This window comes from Mus caroli, unplaced genomic scaffold (assembly GCF_900094665.2).
Source record: "Mus caroli unplaced genomic scaffold, CAROLI_EIJ_v1.1 scaffold_11882_1, whole genome shotgun sequence".
Taxonomy (NCBI): Eukaryota; Metazoa; Chordata; class Mammalia; order Rodentia; family Muridae; genus Mus; species Mus caroli.
The window spans coordinates 15,093-38,247 of NW_018390536.1; the positions used below are offsets into that span (position 1 = coordinate 15,093).

Consider the following 23,155-nt stretch of genomic DNA (forward strand, 5'->3'; position numbering starts at 1 on the left):
GAATCCAAGACCACATCCAAACAATCATCCATCCTGACCAAGTAGGTTTCATTCCAGGGATGCAGGGATGGTTTAATATATGGAAATCCATCAAAGTAATCCATTATATAAACAAACTCAAAGACAAAATCCACCTGATCATCTCGTTAGATGCGGAGAAAGCAATTGACAAAATACATCATTCATTCTTGATAAAAGTCTTGGAAAGATCAGGAATTCAAGGCCCATACCTAAACATGATAAAAACAATCTACAGCAAGCCAGTAGCCAACATCAAAGTAAATGGTGCGAAGTTGGAAGCAATCCCACTAAAATCAGGGACTAGAGAAGGCTGCCCATTTTCTCCCTATCTATTTAACATTGTACTTGAAGTCCTAGCCAGAGCAATTTGACAACAAAAGGAGATCAAGGGGATATATATCGGAAAGGAAGAAGTGAAAGATTCACATTTTGCAGATGATATGTTAGTATATATAAGTGACCCTAAAAATTCCACCAGACAACTCCTAAACCTGATAAACAGGTTCACTGAGGTATCTGGATATAAAATTACCTCAAACAAGTCAACGGCTTTTCTCTACACAAAGGATAAACAGGCTGAGAAAGAAATTAGTTAAACAACACCCTTCTCAATAGTCACAAAAAATATAAAATACCTTGGGGTGACTCTAACTAAGGAAGTGAAAGATTTGTATGATAAGAACTTCAAGTCTCTAGAGAAAGAAGTTAAGAAGATCTCAGAAGATGAAAAGAACTCCCATGCTCATGGATTGGCAGGATCAATATAGTAAAAATGCCTCTCTTGCCAAAAGCAATCTACAGAGTCAATGCAATCCCCATCAAAATTCCAAATCAATTCTTCAACGAATTAGAAAGGGAAATCTGCAAATTTATCTGGAATACCAAAAAACCTAGGATAGCAAAAACTCTTCTCAAGGAGAAAAGAACCTCTGGTGGAATCACCATGCCTGACCTAAAGCTGAACTACATAGCAATTTTTATAAAATACTGTACGATACTGGCATTGCAACAGACAAGGAGAACAATGGAATAGAATTGCAGACCCAGAAATGAAACCCACAAACCTATGGTCACTTGATCTTTGACAAGGGAACTAAAACCATCCAATGGAAAAGAAGACAGCATTTTCAACAAATGGTGCTGGCAAAACTGGAGTTTATCATGTAGAACAATGGGAATTGATCCATTCCTATCTCCTGTACTAATGTCAAATCTACGTGGATTAAGGAACTCCACATAAAACCAGAGACACTGAAACGTATAGAGGAGAAAGTGGGGAAAAGCCTTGAAGATATTGGCACAGGGGAAAAAATTCCTGAATAGAACAGTAATGGCTTGTAAGGCAAAAGACACCATCAATAAGACAAAAATGCCACCAAAAGATGGGGAAAGGAACTTTACCTATCCTAAATCAGATAGGGGACTAATATCCAATATATATAAAGAACTCAAGAAGGTGGACTCCAGAAAATCAAATAACCCCATTAAAAAATGGGGCTTAGAGCTAAACAAAGAATTCTCACCTGAGATATACCAAATGGGTGAGAAGCACCTGAAAAAAATGTTCAGCATCCTCAATCATCAGTGAAATGCAAATCAAAACAACCCTGAGATACCAACTCACACCAGTCAGAATGGGTAATATCAAAAATTCAGGTGACAGCGGATGCTGGCGAGGATGTGAAGAAAGAGGAACACTCCTCCATTGATGGTGGGATTGCAAGCTTGTACAAACCCTCTGGAAATCAGTCTGGTGGTTCCTCAAAAAATTGGACATAGTACTATAGGAGGATCTTGCAGTACCTCTCCTGGACGTATATCCAGAAGATGTTGCAACCAGTAAGAAGGACACATGCTACACTATGTTCATAGCAGCCTTATTTATAATAGTCAGAACCTGGAAAAAACCCAGATGCCCCTCAACAGAGGAATGGTTACAGAAAATGTAGTACATTTACACAATGAAGTACTACTCAGTTATTAAAAAGAATGAATTTATGAAATTCCTAGGGAAAGAATGGACCTGGAGGGCATCATCCTCAGTGAGGTAACTCAATCACAAAAGAACTCACATGATATGTACTCACTGATACGCGGATATTAGCCCAGAAACTTAGAATGCCCAAGATATAAGATTCAAATTGCAAAACACATGAAGCTCAGGAAGAATGAAGACCAAGGTATGGATACTTTGCCCCTTCTTGGAATTGGGAGCAAGGCACCCATGAAAGGATCTACAGAGACAGAGTTTGGAGCTGAGACGAAAGGATGGACCATCTAGAGACTGCCATACCCAGAGATCCATCCCATAATCAGCCTCAAAACGCTGACACCATTGCATACACTAGCAAGATTTTGCTGAAAGGACCCTGATATAGCTCTCTCATGTGAGACTATGCTGGGGCCTAGCAAACACAGAAGTGGATGCTCACAGTCAGCTATTGGATGGATCACAGGGCCCCCAATGGTGGAGCTGGAGGAAGTACCCAGGGAGCTGGGGGAATCTGCAACCCTATAGGTGGAACAACAATATAACCTCACCAGTACCCCCCACCCCCATAGCTCGTCTCTGTAGCTGCATATGTATCAAGATGGCCTGGTCGTCCATCAGTGGAAAAAGAGGCCCATTGGTCATGCTGATTTTATATGCCTCAGTACAGGTGAATGCCAGGGCCAAGAGTTGAGAGTGGGTGGATGGGGCAGTGGGTGTGGGAGGGTGTGGGGGACTTTTGGGATAGCATTGGAAATGTAAATGAAATAAGTACCCAATAATAAAAAAAATCAATGAAAAACTATCTTTGATAATGTATTAATACATGTTAAAAGGCACAGTGAAATGAAAAGTACACGGGAATATATTTTATATTCCAATTTTAATAATGTCACAGGATTAAAGATATAAATTAAGAATGATTTGTAATGGCTGTATTGAGCTATTTCAATGGGATGGTGATGAACTACAACATTTAAATTCCTTTACAAACAAAATAAAATGTTAATATCAGAGTTATACGCAAATCTTTGTCATTTGCTACCACATTGTGGAATCCATTGGAGAAATAAGAAGTTTTCCATAAAACTTCATTTACCTGTCTCATTAGAAACCTCATTGTCTGCACAAGGAGTACACTTGTAGCAGCAGATGGCTTTGCCCTGCAGAGTTACTGTCCTGAATCCAGGCCTACAACTCTCACTGCACACAGACTGAGGGATCTGAGAAGAATGAAAAGAATGTTATCTAATGCTTAGGGTTTTATGAAAAATCATAAAAATGGAGTTCTTTAAAGTCTTAAAACTGAAAGGTGAAGTACTGATTTTAACACCAAGAGTTATTTAAAAGAATTATTTTTGTAACGGGGTAGGGGAAACTGGGGGTAGCCACCAGAAAGCACCAGATGTCAGAAAATCAAGAGATTCCCAGGATCCATCTGGAATGACATTAGCTGAAATACCCATAAATGGGAATAAAGAAGCTGTAGAGAAAATATTAATAGGTTGGGGAAGGCCCCCACTTGAGGGATAGGGCCAATCAAAACTTTCAAAAAATTTAACCCAGAATTGATACTATCTAAAGAAATGGACAGGACAAAGAATGGAGCAGAGACTGAAGTATATGTTATCCAAAGACTGCCCTACCTGGGTATTCATCCCATATACAGTCACCAAACAGAGACACTATTGAGGATGCCAAGAAGTGCTTGCTGACATGAGTCAGACATAGCTGTCTCTTGAGAGATTATGCCGGTGTCTTACCAATACAGATGAGGATGCTTACAGCCAATCATCTGACTCAGCACAGGGACCTGAATGGAGGAGTTAGGGAAAGGACAGAAGGGTGTGAAGGGTTTAGCAACCCCATCATAAGAACAAGAATTTTAAGCAACCAGAAACACCAGAGATGCCAGTGACTAAATCACCAGCCAAAGAATGCATATGGAGGGATCCATGGCTACAGCAGCATATGTACCAGAGGATGTACTTATCTGGCATCAACAGGACGGGATGACCTTGGTCCTCTGATGGCTTGATGCCCAGCATAGGGAAATGCTAGCTAGGGAAGTGAGGCAGGAATGGGATAGGGTTGAGAGGAGCATAATAAAAAAACCAATAAAGATTTTTAAAAAGAAATTTTAAAAAAGAAATAAAAGATCATGGCCTTGAGAAGGCAAATGTGTTTAAATTTTAGTCTGAGAATTATCATAGTGTTAAAAAATTTGGGATTAATGAGTTAAGTATAACTTTGTGAAACATTAGTGATTAGAAACATGATATAAGAGTCCATGGGGTCTATTTAGTCTAACAATATCTTTTTACTTTCTGATACCTGGGTTGGACATCTCAACTTCCACTATTATTGTGATTCTTAAATGTCAACTTGAGAGGATTTATAATTAACATGGAAGCAAATAAACATATATTTTGTAGTAAGAAATATACCAAAAAATTTAGCTAAGGTTAAAAGGTTCAGTTAAATTTTAAATGTCACAATAGCAGACAAGATAGAACAGAGCAGCAGTATTCATTGCTTCCTGCATTCAGAGGATATTATATCATCAGCACCTCTTACATGTGAAAATCATGCATTTTCAAGCATAATGCACTGCCGCCTCAATAGTTCTGTAAGTTCTTACAAATTATTAGTAAATATTAGATGACATAGGACATATTGAGAATCAAAGGACAATTAAGGGATGCTAAGGGTGTTATTATATTGTATTTTGAAAGAAAAATTCCACAAATGCTAAAGAATTTGAGTGCTTATGTTCTATTTGGTGACATTATATGAGAAGTTGTTGAAACTGTAGGGGATTCAGGCTTCCTGGTAAAATTATGGCAAAGTGGTGGGGTATTGAAAAATTGAAATATTAACTCAATTGCAGATTTCTAATTTTATTTACTTTTAATTCATGTGGATAGAAATGTTTTCTTTTTGCTTCCTTTGCCTGTCTCCAGTATGAACACCTGTTATCATGTTTCTATTCTTGGGAGACTCTGATACAAATAGAACCATAAAATAAAATATAGTCTTCCTTATAAAAGTCATTTTTGGTCATAGTTTTTGAACATACAATAAAGCTAAATTGGATATATTTTATAATATTGATGCCAAATGAGAGATTTTTTTCCAGTACATTAACACATGAGTCATTCAGAGATGAAAATTTCATTTTACCATGGGCCCCATTCATTGTTTGTGAAAAATGGAGGAAACCTAATCCTCATAGAAGTTGAAAATGGGGGACTTGTTGAACATTGTATACTTCCATTGATCTGAGTCAAGAAATATCAAAAGCCAGTATACTATTTTTGATTTATTGTATTTTATACTGGTACTCCAAGTATAATGGAACTTGAGTCACTCGTCATTATATCAGAAAACCTAATTGTGTTAGTAATATAAGCATAAAGCATTTAGATAATACATAACACACCTCTGAAAATATTGCTGGCCATTGTATCATCTGTTCAGATAAAGACAACTGTTGACCCTGGGGAGCATTTGCAGAAAAGGATCCTATTTTCACTTTTAGTCCAAGACCCTTTGGTAAATTCCACAGGTTAAGAATGTCATATTCTTCATCTTTTGTCTGTCTCAAATCTAATCTCCTTTTGTCTCTCACTTCAATGTCCCTGAGGAAAGTGTTAAGCTGAAAGAGAAACATAATTTATATTACATTGTGCCCAAGGTGCAGTAAAAAATGGAGGTTTTGGTATGTGTGTTATTGTTCTTAATTTCTTTTGTGAACATCAACATAATGAAGATTCAATTACTGATGACTAAGTGAAAACCTGCATGTTCAGAACACCATTCTGTTTCTGAATTATTATTAATCTTCAAGTGAAATCTTTGAAACAAGCTCAAGTAAGCAGTCAGTCATTACTGTTCTATGAAAACATCAACATTCTTGAAACCTAGCAAGAACTAGTGGCTTCTAAAATTTATTCAGAACTCCACTGTATAAAATGAGTATCCTGATTTCTAGAAATTAATTAAAAGACTTTAATTTGTTATAGAACAGCTATCATTGATTCACTTAAGTGTCCCAGTTATAGTATCTCTGATAACAAATATATAAAGCAATGAATTTTTAATTGCAACTATTTCCATAAAAAGATTGTATAGCTAGATATTGATCACAAGAGCTTGATTGTGACTAAGCATATATACTCTTGGTATCACAACATCATACACTTGAAACTATCTTGACTTCTAGGTAAGCTTTGAAACACTAACAATCCATTGATTGTAGACAAGGTAACCTGAAGTTTACAATACTTAATTGGTGTTGTTGCAAATTTCATATGTCAGAGTGTTGACAATAAAATACTGTAGAAAGATTATTACCTGCCATGGAAAGAATACCATCCCTTCTCCATTTTTAAATGGTTGCATTTGAAGTAGCTGAAGTCTCATCTGATGGAGGCTGTGAGCCAGAGCATATACACCATTGTAAATATTTGTGCTCTCTTCCCTCATGACAACATCAAATATGTAACTAGGTAATACATCCAAAGAAGCATTGGTTTGACATTTTTCCAAAACTTGACAACTAGTGTCAGAAAATGAGCACTTGAAGAAGTAATTCCAAAACTTAGGAAGATAAATGTCTTCAGGGTATTTATTAGGATTAACTGTTTGAATAAATTTGGTAAACTCTAAATTCTCTCTATAATTGTGCTTAAAAATTAGGCTTCCATGGAATGAGTCTAACATGAAATAGTCAGAACCATGAGCAATAGTATGTTCAATGTTCATGACCCAGACAATCCATGTCAAGATCCTTTGACCAATATTTCTCATTAGACCTTGTAGACAATCAATGTCACCATAAATAATTATTACATTTGTCTCATCCATATTTTCCCATAATCTGGTAAAATATGTGGTCACTGTGGCTGGGATCATTTTTACAAAAGCTATACATATGCTGTTCCTCTCCATCTCCTCCCTAAAATCAGATAGAATTTTATTTCCCTTGTGGTTATCAGGGAGGATGAGACCAACCCAAGTCCACCTAAAATGAACCATCAAAGAAACAATGGCAAGTGTAAGAGAAGTGTCCTTGGAGGCCATCTGGTAGAGAGAAGAGTACTGACCATGGTCACTCAATATTGTATCATAAGATCCAAAGGTAATCTGAAGCAAATTGGAAAGAAGAGAAAGAATATTAATATCAAACAAAATTTCCTTCCTGAATCAATAGATGATAACAGAAGAACCTTTTAAAGGAAGATTAAATTTAAAACCTTTTACAGAAATTTCTGTTATGCCTGTAAGTTTCAAGGACCTATGCAGTTTTATTTAGTATACCAAACTTTTCTTATAAGCAAGAGATTTATAGATTGATCTCCTTGTGTCTGTATCGTACTTTTTTGTTTGGATAATTGATCAATCACACTTTCGGTTTAAAGATTCCTATAATATGAACAAAGAGAACTGACTGTCAGTTCCCACAATCCAAATTTTCTCACCTGTGGAAATTTAAAGAGTTGAAGCAATGTCCCTATTCGGGCAGATGTTATCCATGATGATCCTGTGAGTGCAGCAATGAGATTTCTCTTTTTACAAGTGTAATTAGGTATCATCACTCTCTTTACATGGGCTGTGAGCCAACGACAAGTAAATTTAAGAATTAATTTTTCAGTGTAGTCATTATTGTAGAAATCAAATCCAAGAGATATGTTGGGTAATATATTGGGGTTCCTGTTGATCTCCTCAATGGCAAATAGCAGAGCCAGAATATACTGATAGTTCTTGAAGTTATACCTGTGTAAATCGCATAGAAACATGTAAGCAGATGATCATATACAGCAAAAACCATCTACATATTTAGTACAATAAACTTTATACTTCAACCTTGATTATATAAACCATGTAATTTAATTTCTTCACCAAGAATAGATGAACTAGATTAGGTAAATATGTTAGGTTTAAGCAAAACCTTTTATCATTACTATTCATTATTTATGAATCCTGAAGCATATGCTATTCATATTTCATAGTTTGATTCTTTACACATTCTGTTTACAGGTTAGGAATCATTTGACCACAAATAGCATATCTGTTGGAATGTATATAAAAACCCACTCTTTAACTATCAACCCAATGTAATTTTAAATACAGCATCTTAATTAAATTAAATGATATTCTGAAGTTTATTACATTGCATGTGGCCATTGTAGGTATTTCTCTAATATAATTTTTTGAATATGGCAGCATGGAAAAGCTAGTGTCATAGAACAACCATAGAAAAGCCTGCTTCTGTATCTGATAGATGAGATTAAATGAAGGCAGCAACATGCCCTTGGAATTTTTGTCATTATGTCTATTTATGGTAATTTTATGTGTGACTGTGTGCATGCATGACTCAGTATGTACAGTTGTATGGAGTACAGAAGGAATGATTTGAAGTCAAGGAAACTCCAGGTTGATTCCTAGATATATACATTTTTTATATTATATTTTATTTATATTTTATATATTTATGTATTTATGCATTTGTGAATTTCATTCAATTGGTGCTCAGTGTCTTCATTGGCTTACTCAAAAACACAGTGCCTATGACTTGACTGTGAGTTTTTCTGTATATCAGGCAAATCTTGAACTCAGAAATACCCATCTGTCTCTTTTCTAGCCTACTGGGAATAAAGTCTTTCTCTAGCATATCTACCTGCTGGATTTCTTTATTTTCTTATCACATATGCCTAGATCTCTACAAAGCAAACCTCCTAGATCTCTACAAAGCAAACCTATAGATATTCTCTTGTTTCTCTCTCCTAGCCTCCATATGGTTACTGGATTACAGGCATGTACTGATATTCTTTTGGGAAGTATGAACTGAATTCCTCACACTTGGAGTGTTCTACTCCAAAACATCTCTTCCTTTACTTAATAACAACTTTTGTTGAAATATATATATATATATATATATATATATACACACACATATATATATGTTTTTCTACAAATATATAGAAAACTTTTGTAGAAAATTTTCTACAAATATATAGAAAACCTTTGTAGAAAAACATATATATATATGTTTTTCTACAAAAGTTTTTCTACAAAAATTCACAGTACTATATATATATATATATAGTACTGTGAATGGTGCCAAATCTACACTGACAAAAGATTGTCACTTAATTTTTCTGTCAAAGTGAGTTGATCACAAAAACAAAACAAAACAAGACTTCATTAGAGTTTCATTGTATATATATATATTTCTTCTCCAACACTGCTTAAAAATGTTGGTCAAAAGCAGAGGAAAGAAACTAAGAACTAGTGGTTAGCTAAACCTCAGTGAAACAATGAATTCTCTGGATAAGAGGGAAGTTATATTTATGATCTTACATTAAAAATAAAAGTATGCAATGAACTGTGAATGTTCACGTGAATCAAGACACCAGCAAGAAAAATGATGTTCAGCATTAATTCCAAACGCTAAATAAGAGGGAATTCTTCTTAGGGTTTTATTGTTGTGAGGAGACACAATGAGCATGGTCACTCTCATAAAGGAAAACATTTTACTGAGTCTAGCTTACAATATCAGAGTCTATTATCCTCATGTTGGGAACCATGAAATACACCTGTAGAAATGGTCTTCAAAATTTATCTCAGGATGTTACATCTTAATCCACAGGCAGCAAAGGTAGAAACTGAGACACACTGGCTAGGGTTGTTTTTCTTAGACTGTAGCACCACCAACAGAGTAACACACTTCCTCTAATAAGTCCATGTCTACTATAACAAGGACACATATCCTAATAGTGCCATATAATATGGTCAAAACATCTGAACAGAACTGTCTATGGGGCCATTCCTTGCCAAGGTGTAGTATATTTTTGCTTTCTGGATTATATTAGCAAACATTGTGTATTTGTCTCTCTACCTAGCAAGAATCTCCATTCTTTTAGAGTTGCAGCTGCTATTTTTACTAGAACCTCCTTTGTCATTTTTAGTGAGTTGTGTTTTCAAACCGTTCCCCATTTCCATAAACATTTCATATTTTAACTCTTTCATTCTCCTCTTTTTTTACAGACATCTTAGATAACTCTTTTTGAGTTCATATACATATGTAGAGGAATAAGCATTGTTCTTAGAGCCTGATTAAAACTGTAGTATTTGATTCATTCATATATATATATATATATATATATATATATATATATANTGTGTGTGTGTGTGTGTGTGTGTCTCAGGGAGAAAAAGGGACACTTTGAAAAGTAATTATCAAGTTTATTTCTAAGTTGTAAATAGTTTGTGAAGAAAGTTATCTAAGAAAATACAGAAAAGAAGAAAGATCCCAATTCGGGTAATTGAAAATAAAATATTTTTCCTTCTCCTCTTTGTGGAAGAAGTGTTCTTTCAAAAAAAAAAAAATTCTCCTCAGCTCAGTTCCTCTGACTCTTCTCTTTGTCCTCAGCACATATATATCTTTCAAAGTACATGATTACTGGGTAAAAACTTCATCACAATTTCACACATAAAATCAAATAATTAATTGAAATAGAGGTTTATAACAAAGAATGTTTATATGCATATCCATTAGGAGTAATTATCTGTCTAAACATTCATCATCTGTCACAGCTCCAGAGGTTCATTGAAAGTTAAAAACCAAAATTAAGTTATTAGTGAAGTTATGTATAGATAAATTCAGTCAATATAATATCTTTTTCCTAGCACCTATAATAAATCATGGTTCCCTTTTTATGACCTTTGTTTAATTGTTTTACAACCTCTTGGAATGTGCTCTGAGTATGAGAAAGTCCGGTTACTATCTAGAAGCAATTAACTGGTGTCACATGGGAGACTGTCAGAGTTCTCTTTGCATTTTTGACTATCTAAAAATGACATAATTGGAGTCCCACTATTTAAAAAAATTAATAAACACCAATATAACATAAAAAATTCTTATAGGCTCATCATTAAGAACTAAAAAATTGTTTCCTTCCAGTTGGCACCAGTGCCAGGCCATCTTGGCCCCGTACTTGTTGGATAGTACCTGAGTCTCCAGATGACTCTCCACCCCATAGGCTCCCTAGCACACCCAGGATCTTAAGAATCACAGGTGAGTGGAACACAACAACTATTCCAGTACAATATGGGGCACCTGGGAACAGCTGTAGCACAGACACAAGAACTCTGCCCTGTCAGTGGCTCAGGATCCTTCAGGCTGGCACTAATGCCAGGCCACATTGAGCCGCAACCCTCTGAACAGTCCCACGGTCTCTTGAGGACTGTGCACCATACAGGTGCTCTACCACATCCAGGATCTTAGGATCACTGGTGAGTAGAACACAATATCTGTTCCAACAGAACCAGGAGTGCTTGTGGACAGATGTAGCACAGACACAGGAAGACTGTCTGATCAGTGGCTCAGGTTCCCTCCAGTTGGTGCTGGTCTACCTTCGTTTCGAACTCAGTGGACAGCCCCACAGTCCCCAGAGGAGGTACCATTTCCAGGTGCTCTAACACACTCAGGGTGTTAGGATCTCAGGATCTCAGGATCCAAGGAGCTTGGACACAACAGGATATTAGGGTCTCAGAGGAAGCTTGACTGCCAAGAATTGTGACACACTCAAAATCTCAGCATCACAGGATGCCAGAATCACAGAATCACAAAGAAAGCTGGACTTTGAGAAGTTCTAACTCAACTGGGATTACAGGAAGGACAGGCTCCAATCAGACATATCCAGGGCAGGGAGCACTTGAGATAACAAGATGGTAGGAGGCAAGCATAAGAAAAAAGCAACAGAAACCAAGGTTACTTGGCATCATCAGAACCCAACTCTGCCACGATAGCAAGTCCTGGATACACCATCACAATAGGTAAGCAAAATATGGATATAAAGTCACTTCTCATGATGATGATGGAGGACTATAAGAAGGACATAAGTAACTCCCTTAAAAAAAAATACAGGAGAACAAAGCCAAACAGGTGAAAGAATTGAACAAAACCACCCAGGAACTAAAAATGGAATTAGAAACAATAAATAAATCACAAGTGGAGACAACTCTGGAAATAGAAAACCTAGAAAAGAAGTCAGGAGCCATACATGTTAGGATCACCAAGAGAATACAAGAGATAGAAGAGAGAATTTCAGGTAGAGTAAATACTATAGAAAGCATTGACACAACAATCCAAGAAAAAATGAAATGCAAAATGTTCCTAACTCAAAGTATCCTGGAAATACAGGACACAATGAGAAGACCAAACCTAGGGATAATAGGTATAGATGAGAAGGAAGATTTCTAACTTAAAGGGCCAGAAAATATCTTCAACAAAATTATGGAAAAAAACTTGACCAACCTAAAGAAAGAGATGCCCATCAAAATAAAAGAAGCCTACAGAACTCCAAATAGTTTGGACCAGAAAACAAATTCCTCCTGTCACATAATAATCAAAACACCAAATGCACAAAACAAAACAGAAAAAGAAAAAGAATATTAAAAGCAGTAACGGAAAAAGGTCAAGTAACATATAAATGCAGACCTATAAGAATTACACCTGATTTCTCCCCCAGAGACTATGAAAGCCAGAAGATCTTAAACAGATGTCATACAGAATCTAAGAGAGTACAAATGCCAGCATATGGTAAAATATTCAGCAAAACACTCAATTACCATAGCTAAAGAAAACAAGGTATATTATGACAAAACAAATTTACACAATATCTTTCTACAAATCCATCTGTTCAAAGGATAATTAAAGGGAAAAAAACAACACAAGGAGGGAAACTATGCCCTAGGAAAACCAAGAAAGTAATCTTTCAACAAACCTAAAAGAAGATAGCCACATGAACAAAATTCCAATCCTAACAACAAAAATATCAGGAAACAACAACAACTTTTCAAAAGTAAAATTACCAAGATGAACTCTCAATACTGAACATCTATGCTCCAAATGCAAGGGCATCCATATTCATTAAAGAAACTTTAATAAAGCTCAAAACATAATCTGCACGGCACACAATAGTAGTGGGAAACCTCAACACCCTACTCTCATCAATGGACAGATCCTGGAAACTGAAACTAAACAGAGATTCAGTAAAACTAACAGAAGTTATGGAACAAATGGATTTAACGGATATTTATAGAACATTTTATCCTAAAACAAAAGGATATACCTTTTTCTCAGCACCTCATGGTACCTTCCCCCAAATTGATCATATAATCGGTCATAAAACAGGCCTCTACATACAAAAGCATTTAAACTATCTCATGTATCCTATCAGATCAACACAGACTAAGGCTGATCTTCAATAACAACATATGCAATAGAAAACCCACATACATGTGGAAGTTGAACAACATTCTACTCAATGATACTTGGTCAAAGAAGAAATAGAGAAAGAAATTAAAGAATTTTTAGAGTTTAATGAACATGAAGCCACAACATATACAAACTTATGGGACACAATAAAAGCATTCCTAAGAGGAAACTCATAGCTATGAGTGCCTCCAAAAAGAATTTGGAGAGAGCATACATGAGTAGCTTGACAGCACACCAAAAAGCTCTAGAACAAAAGGAAGCAAATTTGCTCAAGAGGAATAGATAGGAGGAAATAATCAAACTCATGGCTGAAATCACAAAATAAAAACAAAAAGAACTTTACAAAGAATCAACCAAACTAGAACCTGGTTCTTTGAGTAAATCAACAAGATAGATATACCCTTAGCCAGACTAACTAGAGTGCACAGGAACAGTATCCTAATTAAAAACTTATAAATGAAAAGGAAGACATAACAACTGAATCTGAGGAAATCGAAAAGTTATCAGATCCTATGACAAAAGCCTATATTCAACACAATTTGAAAACAGGGATGAAATGGAAAATTTTCTAGACAGATACCAGGTACCAAAGTTAAATCAGCAGATTAAAGATCTAAACAATCCCACATTCTCTAAAGAAATAGAAACAGTCATTACTAGTCTCCCATCCAAAAAATTCCCAGGACCTGATAGGTTTAGTGCAGAGTTCTATCAGAACTTCAAAGAAGACCTAATTCCAATACTCCTCAAACTATTCAACAAAATAGAAATGGAAGGTACTCTACCAAATTCATTCTATGAAGCCACAATTAGTCTGATACCTAAACCACATAAAGACCCAATAATGAAAGATAACTTTAGACCAATTTCCCTTATGCATATCAAGACAAAAATACTCAATGAAACTTGTGCGAACCGAATCCAAGAACACATCAAACATAATGATCAAGTAGGGATGCAGGGATGATTCAATATATGGAAATCTATTAAAATAATCCACTATATAAACAAACTCAAGAACAAAAACCAAATGATCAGCTCATTAGATGCTGAGAAAGCATTTGACAAAATTCCAAATCTGTTCATGATAAAAGTCTTGGAAAGATCAGTAACTCAAAGCACATAACTAGACATAATATATGCAATATACAGCAAATCAGTAGCCAATATCAAACTAAATGGAGAGAAACTTGATGAAATCCCACTAAAATCAGAGACTAGACAAGGCTTCCCATTCTCTTTCTACCTATTCAATATAGTGATTGAAGTCCTACCCAGAGCAATTAGACAACAAAAGGAGATTGAAGAATACAAATTGGAGAGGAAGAAGTCAAAATATCATTATTTTCAGAAGATAAGATGGTATATATAAGTGATCCTAAAAACTCCACCAGAGAACTCCTAAACTTGATAATCAACTTCAGTGAATGAGATGGATACAAAATTACCTCAAACAAATCAGTGGCCTTTCTCTACACAAAGGATAAACCGGCTGAGAAAGAAATTATGGAAACAACACTTTTTAAAATAGTCACAAACAAAATAACATATCCTGGTGTGACTGTACTTAACAAAGTGAACGGTCTCTATGATAAGAACTTCAAGTCTCTGAAGAAAGAAATCTAAGAAGATCTCAGAGGATGGAAAGATCTTCCACGCTCATGGATTGGAGGATTAATGTATTAAAAATGGCTATCTTGTGGAAAGCAATCTACAGATTCAATGCAATCCCCATTAAAATACCAAATCAATTCTTCACAGAGTTAGAAAGGGGAATTTGAAAATTCACGTGGAATAACAAAAAGCAAAGGATAGCAAAAACGATTCTCAACAGTAAAAGAACCTCTGGTGGAATCATTTTCCCCGACTTCAAGCTGTACTAAGGAGCAATTGTGAAAAAAAAACCAAAAACCAAAAACCAAAAAACAAAATAAAACAAAACTGCATTGTACTGGTACAGTGACAAAGAGGTAGATCAATGGAACAGAATTGAAGACCCAGAAATGACACACACCTTTAGTCACTTGACCTTTGACAAAGAGCTAAAACCAAAAGAAGACATCATTTTCAACAAATGGTGCTGGCTCAACTGGAGGTTAGCATGTAGAAGAATGAAAATTGATCTATTATTATCTCCTTTTATACAAAGCTCAAGTCTAAGTGGATCAAGGAACTACACATAAAAGGAGAGACATTGAAACTTATAGAGGAGAAAGTGGGGAAGAGCTTTGAAAATATGAGCACAGGCAAAACATTCCTGAACAGAACACCAATGGCTTGTTCAGTAAGATCAAGAATCATCAAATGGGACCTCATAAAATTGCAAAGCTTCTGTAAGGCAAAAGACACTTTCAATGAGAAAAAAGGACAACCAACAGATTGGGAAATGATCTTTACCAATCCTAAACCCAATATTGGACTAATGTCCAATGTACATGAAAATAACTTCAGAAGTTGGACTCCAGAAAACCAAATAACCCTATTAAAAGATGTGGTAGAGAGCTAAACAAAGAATGATCAACTGAATAATACTGAATGGCTAAGAAGCAACTAAAGGGGGGAAAAATGTTCACTATCCTTAATCATCAGGGAAATGCAAATCAAAACAACCCTGAGATTCCACCTCACACCCATCAGAATGGCTGAGATCAAAAATTCAGGTGACAGCAGATGCTGGCAAAGATGTGGAGAAAGAGGAACACTCCTCCATTGCTGATAGGATTGTAAGCTGGTACAACCAACCACTCTGGAAATCAGTTTGGCAGTTGCTCAGAAAATTGAATATAGTTCTACCAGAAGATCCATCAATTCCTCTCCTGGGCATATACCCATAAGATGCTCCAACTTGTAATAAGGACACATGTTCCACTATGTTCATAGCAGCCTTATTTATAATAGCAAGAACCTGAAAAGAAACCAGATGTCCCTCAACAGAGGAATAGATACAGAAAATATGGTACAATAACACAATGAAATTCTACTCACCTATTACAAACAATGAATTCATGAAATTCTTAGATATATGGATGGATCTGGAGGATATCATCCTAAGTGAGGTAACCCAGTCACAAAAGAACACACATGATATGTATTCACTGATAAGTGGAAGTTAGCCCAGAAGCTCATAATATCCATGATACAATTTGCAAATCACATGAAACTCAAGAAGAAGGAAAACCAAAGTGTGGACACTTCAATCACTCTTAGAAGGGGGAACAAAATATCCATGGAAGGAGTTACATAGACAAAGTTCAGAGCAGAGTCTGAAGGCATGACCATCCAGAGACTGCCCCACCTGGGGATCCATACCATTTACAACTTCCAAACACAGACACTATTGCAAATGCCAGCAAGATATTTTTTAGAGGAAACTGATATAGCTGCCTCCTGAGAGGCTCTGCCAGTAACTGACTAATACAAAAGTCGATGCTCACAGACATCCATTGGACAGAGTATGGGATCCCCATTGAAGAGCTAGAGAAAATACCCAAGGAGCTGAACGGTTTTGTAATCCCCTAGTAGGAACAACAATTTGAACTAATCACTAATCCCAGAGCTCCATTGGAATAAACTACCAATCAAAGAAAACACACACATGGAGAGACTCATGGCTCTAGCTGCATATGTAGCTGAGGATGGCCTAGTTTGTCATGAATGGCAGGAGAAGCCCTTGGTCCTGTGAAAATTCTATGCCCTAGTGTAGGGGAATGCCTGGGCCAGGAAGCAGGAGTAGGTTGGTTGGGGTACAGGGGATGGGGGGAAGATTAGGGGATTTCCAGAAAGAGGCTAGGATTTGAAATGTAAATAAAGAAAATAACTAAGTAAAAAAAAAAATCATTTACTTGTATATATAGCACCACTATAAGTCAGTACATTTTCCTGCATCTACAAAGATCTGCTCTAAATTGTGGGTAAATACCTTATGATGGTTATATATATTTAATACAAAGAGGAAAAGCATATTTACAGCAGGAATCTTTCCTAAAATGATTTATTCCTGGGCCTTGCCTTTTGGACCTTTCTCAAAGATATAATCTTAAGTAAACACATTTCAGAAAAATAACCTGGTGGCTATTAGCTTGTCCTCTCATGGCTCCTGAGAAAACTTAAAAGTGTGGGATTAGATATATGGGCAGAGAGGGTAGATTCTTAATTAGGTGGGTGCTTTTGAGAATTTGATCAATTCACTAAATTGCTAATAAGTGTAAATATATTATCATTATTAAGATTTTAAAGGAAATTTTTTATGATGTGTAGGAGGACTTGTTCAGCAATTAAGGGTCTGATTTTTCCAGAGAATCCAAGTCTGTTTCCTGGCAATAATATTAGGCATCTCACAAACATCCAAATTTTGAGAATTCAATACAAGTACTGGACTGAATGGGTACAAACATGAAAGGCTCATATATTCACACATAAATACAGACACATACATAGACGAAAAGAAAGAAATAAGTTAGTCATAATAGCATTAACGTGATTGCAAGCAACAGAGGTGTTGAACATAAAAAGCGAGATCAATAACCTGGTAGCCTGAGTATATGAAAATTGCTTATTGTATCTCCTTAAGTATATCTAGGAAAATAAATATAGTGTTCTTTTGGGGGAATACATGCATGTGTTCTAAAATTAATTTCATTTTTTTACTGAAATGATTAATGAAGATCTTTGATATCACCAACAGAAATGACAAAAAATTTCAGAAATTACTTTTAAATGAAAGCAGAAAGATAAAAATAGAAATAAAGTAGTATAGTCCAAAGGACAGGAATTGATAAGTACTAATTTTAATTTGAGAAATAAGGTCAATGACAATTTTTCATGTATAAATATTAAATATTTAAATATATACATATAAAATTTAAAGATACATTATTTTAGAGAATTCCACACATATGAGGAATTAAGTAATACTCACTAATAAAAGAAAAAAGGACTCAAAATCTACAGTCACAAAACAATGATCAGAGGCAACTTCAATAAAACAGAGTTGATCACACTCTTTTGCACACATAAATTTTAAAGAACATTAATTATAATAAATATATATTGAAAATGAAAAATATTTGTATCATTTTTTTCTTGAGACTATACAATGATTGTGTCATTTCCTCCTTACATTCTCTTTAAACAAATTCTTATACACTTCCCTTCTCATTTTAATGTCATGGACTCATTTTGATTAATTGCCCAGAAGGACTTAAACTTGCACAACACACGCACACACACACACACACACACACACACACACACACACACAATTGCAAGGAACTAAGGACTACTATGAAATAATTTACCCAGGTATAATATTTTTTTATAGGAAAGGTTATAATTTTCCTCAGGAAAATTTTACCTAAAATCAGTTGATACCTGTCTAATTAGTTATGGAATGTGAATGTGTTAGTTGGACAACACATCCACCTCTAGGGGATGAATGGTACAATAGTCCTTACAGGGCTGACAAAAAAGGGCCATCAGTTGTTACCACAGTGAGAACTTGTCAAAAAAACGTATGCCACATAGTCTACAGTATATGCTATGGGCTGCTATTGTTTGTATTTTTACATTTGATCGAATATACCTCTGCAGATTATGTCTTCCTTAGAATAAACACAGAAAAAAGAGAGCTCATTGAAAAGACTTTACCGCCAAGGAAAAGTGCAAATGGGATGAATGAAGGCCAATAGTTACAACAGGGTAGGCAACAATGAATAACTTTTGTAGTTAATTAAAATAAGAAGTAAATACTCACAGCCATTCATTGGACTGAGCACAGGGCCCCCAATGAAGAAGCTAGAGAAAGTACCCAAGGAGCTGAAGGAATTTGCAGGCCCATAGGAGGAACAACAATATGAACTAACTAGTACCCTCCGAGGTCTCAGGGACTAAACCACCAACCACAGAATAGATGAGGTGGGACTCATGGCTCCAGCTGCATATGAAGCAGAGGATAGACTATTTGGTCATCAATGGGATGAGAGGCCCTTGTTCCTGTGAAGGCTCTATGCCTCAGTGTAGTTAGAAATGCCAGGGCCAGGAAGCTGAAGTAAGCAGGTTGGTGAGCAAGGGAAGAAGGAGACAGGGGATTTTCAGAGGGGTAACCAGGAAAGGGGATAACATTTGAAATGCAAATAAAGAAAATATCTAATAATAAAGTAAATTAGGTATCCAAGGAATTGTGTTGGGATTCAAAATTTTTTGTACTGAAAAATGGCATTGCTGAAATTCAAAGAAAGAGTGAGATCAATTATAATGCCAAGTCAGAATCTCAATATAGTTAGGAGTGGAGCCATGTTCACTACTAATATATATGAGGGAAAACATGGTAGAGAGAATCCAGAATGGCATTATCCACATGAGAAATGTTCTAGAAAATTGGCTAGTCTTTTAATATATAGAATTTTGAAGAATGGTTCATAACTCCAGTAAAATAAAGTTTATTCAAAACAAAATTGCCTAGAATTGAATTTTTGTGATACATCAGTTTTATCAAGCCATGCACAGTAAAAACGAATATATATTTGATCAAATATATATATTTGATCAAACAGTTTTACCTTCACCTGCAAATGTATTCTATGTCAAAAGTATGTACACACATGCAAATAATAAATGGGATAATAACTTTGTAATGACTGTGCCATAAATTTGACTATAAAGCAAGCCACTTTTCTATTCAAAATTTTCCATACTCACAAGATAAACTCTATACAACAAATGCTCTTAATATATTATAATAAAAGACACTGAATTTTGCCATCAATTTAGCTTATGTTTTCATGATATTATGCAAATTCAATGCTTTCATAGAAGTCAATCCTCTTATTTATAAGGACTAAACCAGACATTAATTGCTCATATATCTGGAAGTAGAATCTTTGCAGTGAATAATTTCCTGCTGCACAAAACAAAGAGAAACACACACCCATATACATTGGTACCTGAATAGCTGAGAGGAAAAGGCACCAGAACAGTGATTTTGTAAGGAGCATTAATTATATTGAAGTAGAAGAGGTCCCACCTAACAACCAAAGTTGTCCCAACTACTGTGCATATGAGAAAATATTATGATTTCCTTTGAGTTAACACATGTATCTCTAAAAAACTAGGAAGACCATGAAATAATTTATCCAAATAACAAATTTTATATAACCATGTATGATATATTTTAGACATTCAAAATATATTTGTTAAGGAAATAAACCATTAAGTTTTAATATATATCTAAAACTTTTTCTCCTCCACAGTCTTTGATTTAATGCAGTACTAACTCTAAAGATTGTTCCCAGCACAGAATATTGTCTCATTGAGCATAATTCAGATTAACACCTCTTTTTTGTTTTAAATTACTATTTCAATGAAATCACTTTTAGAGATTCTAAAATCTTTCATGAATTTCTTTTCATCATTTTCCACTTATTAATTTCCAACACATTTATTTGTATACTAACAGGGAATTGTTAATGTTCTAGTTCTATTTCCATAACATACTATCTATGTCCATATAGATATAAGAAGGTATTCTTGGAAAAGAAAGGTCTGGTTTGGATAAATCATCTTATTTACTTTATTAAGAAAAATATATGAATACTTCTGTGTGAATCAGCAATTCCTGTCTGACATTATCCATTAGCGTGGATTATTTAACCCAAAGTAATAAACAACACCAAGGTGAAACTCTCATAACCACTATGTCTTGGTACACACATATATAAAATAAGAATAAATCCTGCAAACCAATGGAATAAACAGGTAAACACAGAAAATCTGTCTGACAATAAAAATTAAATTATCAAACAAACATTTATAATAAATCAAGAGATAGATGAAACATCTAAGGAACACAGAAAAGTGACATCATCTAATAACACAGGCACTAACATGACTTCAAAAATGCTAAGAGCAACAAGGTCAGGCTTAGAATAAGTCATTCTTCCTTGAAATCTTAACACTGAAAAGTATTCAGACATTGTGGCATAACAAGAATGTCAAATAGAAGTTAATGGTTAGCAATCCAACAAGGAAATTAAGGTGAAAATAGTCAAAGTTTCCACTTGAGTGAGGAAAATAATCTAAAAGGAAATAAAATGATGAAAGATTTTAGAAACTCTCAGAGCAAATTTTTCAAGGTAAAAAAAAAAAACAGTAAATAAATTTTAATGACTACACCCTCAAAATCATAAGAATTCTGAACTCAGAAAAAAAATTAAGGTACTTACTGTACATAATTGTCCACATATTGATATGGTAGAAATGAATGTGGCTTTCTCTTTTCAGTGTAGAAAGTATGAACAGGGAAAAATGCACCAATCATCACATCTCCTTCATGCTGAAATTGTCCAGTAATTGAATAGAAACATTTACTAACATTTCCCCTGATAGGAATTAAGTCAGAGCAAACTTTGTGATTCTGCACGAGCCACCCCCAAAAAATCCAGGAGAACATCCTATTAATACATGGGTCAGCTTGATGTAGATCACAAAATGTCCAGTATATATATGCTGGGATCAAGTTTTTGTGACCATGTATGTTTGAATTTGTTCATAACTCAGTCTGTCACACAAATCACTCTAAGGGATTAAAAATGTCAATGGGAATTTTGAAACTATTCTTTCCTTTAGACTCTGCTGCTGATGCCCACTATTCATGTGAAAAACAAGTTGAGAAAGATAATTGTTCATATTCTTCTGTAGCCAAAGGCACTTTGACTTCATCAAACTCTACAAACACCAAGAACTCTGGGTTGATCTTCTCTTGGGATAAATTGGCTAAGCATATGATGCAAGAAACGTTTAATATGAAAAACAATTTAGGTTGATTCCCACTGTTTACATTAGAGCTGATCAACTAAGTGAAAAGGAAAAGGCTAAAAAGAAAGTATTTCAGGTATAACCACTCAAAATTAATATATTGTAAAGCTTTTAGTGGAAGCTGACAAGTGTGAGATATGGGAAAAATCTTCCAAACCAGTTTTTACAATATGGATTGATGTAGCTGATCTCAACATCTTCTGTTTTTAGCCCAATAATGGACTTTATTTTTAATATCTGTAAACTTTATACAATATGAAAGCTTATGAGAAATATCACAGTAAGAAGTACAATTACAATGTTCAGTTCATTTGTATTTAACCATTTTCAACAAATTACTTCTATCATATTTAGTTCAAAGTTCTGTAAAGGATTTTTGTCAAATGAGCACAATGAAAAGTGCATTTAAAGTTTATACTTAGAAAGCAACCTAGAGAAATGTTAGTTTTTGGATTTGTGACTAAGGTAATATTATCAGAACTTTGCTGATTAATGTTCACCATTGTACTTTGGAATGCCCACCATTAATCAACTTTTGAAACCCACAAAATACCTGAGATGGAATATTTTTACCTGAGTAAGCAGTATGTGCAGACCGAGTAGCCTATTTTAAAGAAAAAGTTACTGGCTCCTGTGACAGTTATCCAAATATTTATCTGCATCAGTGGATGCATTCATTTTGGCAGCCATGCCCAGAAGTTCTGGGAGACCTGACTGTGAAAGAGAAATTTTTTTAATGGGGTTATTTGATTTTCTGGAGTCCACCGTCTTGAGTTCGTTATATATATTGGATATTAGTCCCCTATCCGATTTGGGATAGGTAAAGATCCTTTCCCAATCTGTTGGTGGCCTTTTTGTCTTATTGACGGTATCTTTTGCTTTGCAGACTGCTTGTGGACGTTGTACATCGTGGTGCGCACTAGGCTCCGCACCACGATGTACAACGTCCACAAGCAGGAGTATTAACCCTGCTGTATTTACTACAATGAAAAGTGCATTTAAAGTTTATACTTAGAAGGCAACCTAGAGAAATGTTAGTTTTTGGG

At 35.1% G+C, this 23,155-nt stretch overlaps 1 protein-coding gene across 1 annotated transcript in view; it reads right to left on the reverse strand.

Annotated features, from left to right (window-relative positions):
* The window catches only part of LOC110288695 (vomeronasal type-2 receptor 116-like), a 33,725-nt gene extending 11,625 nt beyond the window's left edge, over window positions 1-22,100 (reverse strand). Inside the window, 5 exon segments of the mRNA XM_021154975.2 lie at window positions 3,111-3,234; window positions 5,454-5,669; window positions 6,368-7,159; window positions 7,495-7,789; window positions 21,518-22,100. Of these exon segments, the coding sequence (XP_021010634.1) occupies window positions 3,111-3,234; window positions 5,454-5,669; window positions 6,368-7,159; window positions 7,495-7,789; window positions 21,518-21,744 (1,654 nt within the window). The 5' untranslated portion in view covers window positions 21,745-22,100.
* Between the last annotated feature and the right edge of the window lie 1,055 nt (window positions 22,101-23,155).